Here is a 3,400-nt window from a genome sequence, read left to right on the forward strand (position 1 = left end):
ACACCCACTGCCGCCCCAGCCCTGGGCTCCACCCTCGCCTCCAGCCGGTCGGCGCTGGCAGGGTCGGGGTACCGATTGGGTTCCGGGAAGTGGGCGGGTGGAAGCCCGCCCACTTCTAAAGGATCCCCCCCAGCCTAAGGGGAGGATTTACAGGACCTGAAACCCAACTGATTTCGGGGGACAGCTAATGAAATAACAGGGACAGGAGTGCGGTCACAGGGTCAAAAGAAGGGAACCTGACGGGGAAACCAAGCAGAGAACCCCAGACAGCACCAACTTCTCCTCGAAGGTGTCAAGGGAGCCAGTGGACCCTGCTCAGAGGAACTTTGCCCAGATACGTGACCGGACAGAGGATCGGAAACAGGCCCCACAGTCACAGGAGTCTTCTCTCCCTGGTTTGATAGATGGCGGTTTTAGCCAGGGCCAGGAGGAGGTTGACCAGGAGGTCCCGTGACTTTGTGGGGCCACGGATAGGGAGTGCGTAGAGAAGGAGGTGAGGGGAAAAGTGCAGCCAGAAACGTAACAATAGGGGGTCGGGGTAAGCAGCGGGGCTCCCGGGCCACGCCTCAGCCCAGGGTCCCTCCAGCCGGGGCTCCTGCCTCCAGGACCGATCGGGACCCAGGAGGACAGAGCTGGGGGACCGTCCGCAAGGGGGCTGAGGAGCAGGGGGCAGGGTAGCCCCAGAGGGTGCGGAGCCCCGGAGAGCGGACGCGGGCCCCGCCCAGCAGCGCCCCGCCCTCTATGGCCCCGCTGTTGCTTCTGGTCGCCCTCCTGCTGTCCCTGGGCGGCTCAGGCCACTTCGCCCAGCCCTGGCTGCGGTACTGGGGGGCAGCCGCCTTGCGGCACCTGCAGGCAACTCAGTGTGCCCCGCGGGGCGGCCCCCAGCCTGAGTGTCCCCCACTCGGCGCCTGCCTGTCCCTGCCACAAGGCACGGGCGCTGCTCCCCCGCGGCGCGAACCGCAGCAGCCCCAGGGTACCCCCACGCACGACGCACTGCTGCTGCCAGGGTCTGCTCTAGGCTTTTGCCACCGGAAGAAAAAAAAAGATGGCCGGAATGCCGCCCCTGAAAATGTGCTGCCCCAAGCACGTGCTTGGTTTGCTGGTGCCCAGAGCGGCCTTGTCTGACAGAAGGAGGACTGGCTGGGATATAGTTTGAGACCCACTGAGCTAATTCATGCAGCGTGGCTCACATTCGCACACAGAACTTCTGTTACTGTTCAGGGGTGAGTTACAGATATTAGAGACCTTCACACTGACATCAACCATTCACATCAGCTATAACGTCACCGTAACTTGACCAGATTGATTTAGCCTTTTGCAAACAGCAACACTTCCCTGGCTCACCCCACTCCACCCCACCCTGCAACTTCTCTACCTGAGACTGTGAAGCACACGTCACAATCTAGAGGCTCCTCCCCTCCTCACCCTCCCTCCTGCTTCCAATATTGCAGACCCCATTCCCCTCCCTACTACACCCTCATGAATCTCTGCTTCAGACCCCCACCTCCCTGCCCCTCCACACTCCTTGTCTCCCTCCTTCCTGCCTTCTTCTCCAGACCCCTCTGCTCTCTCCCCAGCTCTCCCTCCTCCCCCCAATCTACACCCTCCTCCCCTGCCCCCTGACCCCCACAGTAGACTCCTCCTCTCCCTTCCTGCTGACCCACCTTTCCATAACCCCCTTCCCTCCCCTCCTCATCCCTTCTTCATGTCCCTGTTCAAGACACCCACCCTACTCTTCCCACTCCTCACTCCTGCCCACACACCACCTGCACCCCATTTCCTTGCAACCTCTGAATCTTCCTCCTGCCACCCAGGACCCTGCTCCCCTCACTCCCCCTCCTCCTTGCACATTGTTTCTGCGGCCGTCTGGGTCCTGTCCAGCCCCCTGAGCAATACAGGGGCAGCTATGTTGCTGTGGGCTTCAGTCTCATTGAAAACAGTGGGAAGTAGCAGCCAGATTTACTCAGGGCGGCCTCACTCCCACATGCCAACAGACTGTAGGGAGATGACGGCATCTTGCTGGCTTCAGCCCCAGTGACAGTGACAGGAGATGGTGTCATTTGGAATAAGGGAAACTCCGTGAGTTGGTACCTTCCGTCGTGTTCTCATGAGACAGGTAAAAACACCCCAAACACATCACTGCAGTGGGGATAAAATGGCGAGAGCTGCAGCACTGACAGCCCCGAGCGTGAGGCCCTGAGAAGTGAGAAGGTGGAGCCATGAGGCAGCTCTGGGCGCAGATCCCCTGCTGATGGGTGCGGACTCTGCTGTGATAACGCTGGGGAGGGGGCTTCCTGCTCGCTCTGACCCTGCTCTGTGTCTCTCTTTGCAGGTGCTGATGAGCTGAGGCTGGTGAATGGAGGCAGCCCCTGTGCCGGGAGAGTGGAGATTAAACACCTGGATCAGTGGGGGACGGTGTGTGATACCAACTGGGACATGGAAGATGCTGAGGTGGTTTGTAAGCAGCTGGGATGTGGATCTGCTGTCAGTGCCCCTGCCTGGGCTCATTTTGGAGAAGGATCTGGACCGACTTGGCTGACTGAAGTTGATTGTGGTGGTGATGAGTCAGCTCTCTGGGACTGCAGACATGAAGGATGGGGTGCACTCCCCTGCTCTCATTCTATTGACACTGGAGTGATCTGCTCAGGTAAGAACTCGGCCAACCAGCCCCGTAGGAAATTCCCCATGAGGGAGACGGGACTGAACCCATGTGTGACATTCCTGGTGACTCAGAACTGGACTGTGCCCTGCACTGGGGTCAGGGTGGAACTGATCAGTCTCTCCCTGAGCTCCCCTGGCCAGACTGGGGATGAACAGGCTGCAACATCCTTTAGGCAGTTGACAGGGGGCAGGTGGTGCAGCTGTTGTGGGTTCAGTGTGGGATTGGGTGACCCCATTAGCAGGTCTGTGCTGGTACATGCCTGTGTGCAGCAGCCCAGTGTCTCCCCGGGGCAGCAGCAGCAGCTGTGATCTGCCTGTGGCTGCTGGAGCTGGAGTTGGAGCCAAGGGGGGCGAGTACAGTGGAGCTTTCCCCAGAGTTCCCTGAGGCAGCAGGGGAGGAGCCCTGAGCCTGACCATGGCAAGGGGGAGAGGCCCAAACAACTGGGGATAGGTGAAGGGGGCAAAAACTGGCTACACTGCTCCACACAGCTCCCTCCCTCCTCAAATCCCCCTACAGGGTCAGGCAAGAAACACCCGTGTGGTTCATAGCAGTTTGCTCCTCAGCCTGCCTGGCTGCCTTCCCATGCAGGATGGGTTAGATTTACCACTCACTCCCCAGGGTAATGTCATGGAGATACACCTGTATCCCTCTGCACTCTGCATTTGGGAAATATGTGTATGCATAACCTGGCTTCATCAAAGCTTGTGCAAGAAAAATGCCTGGGCACAGGGGTTTGCA

General features: G+C 59.4%; 1 protein-coding gene across 1 annotated transcript in view; it reads left to right on the forward strand.

Moving 5' to 3' along the window:
- Positions 1-741: 741 nt before the first annotated feature.
- Positions 742-3,400, forward strand: part of LOC117870588 (scavenger receptor cysteine-rich domain-containing protein SCART1-like) — a 56,846-nt gene continuing 54,187 nt past the window's right edge. The window contains exons 1-2 of the mRNA XM_034757788.1: positions 742-973; positions 2,333-2,647. Of these exons, the coding sequence (XP_034613679.1) occupies positions 742-973; positions 2,333-2,647 (547 nt within the window). The remainder of the gene's footprint in view (positions 974-2,332; positions 2,648-3,400) is intronic.

This window comes from Trachemys scripta, unplaced genomic scaffold, assembly GCF_013100865.1.
Source record: "Trachemys scripta elegans isolate TJP31775 unplaced genomic scaffold, CAS_Tse_1.0 scaffold_45, whole genome shotgun sequence".
NCBI classification, from domain to species: Eukaryota; Metazoa; Chordata; order Testudines; family Emydidae; genus Trachemys; species Trachemys scripta.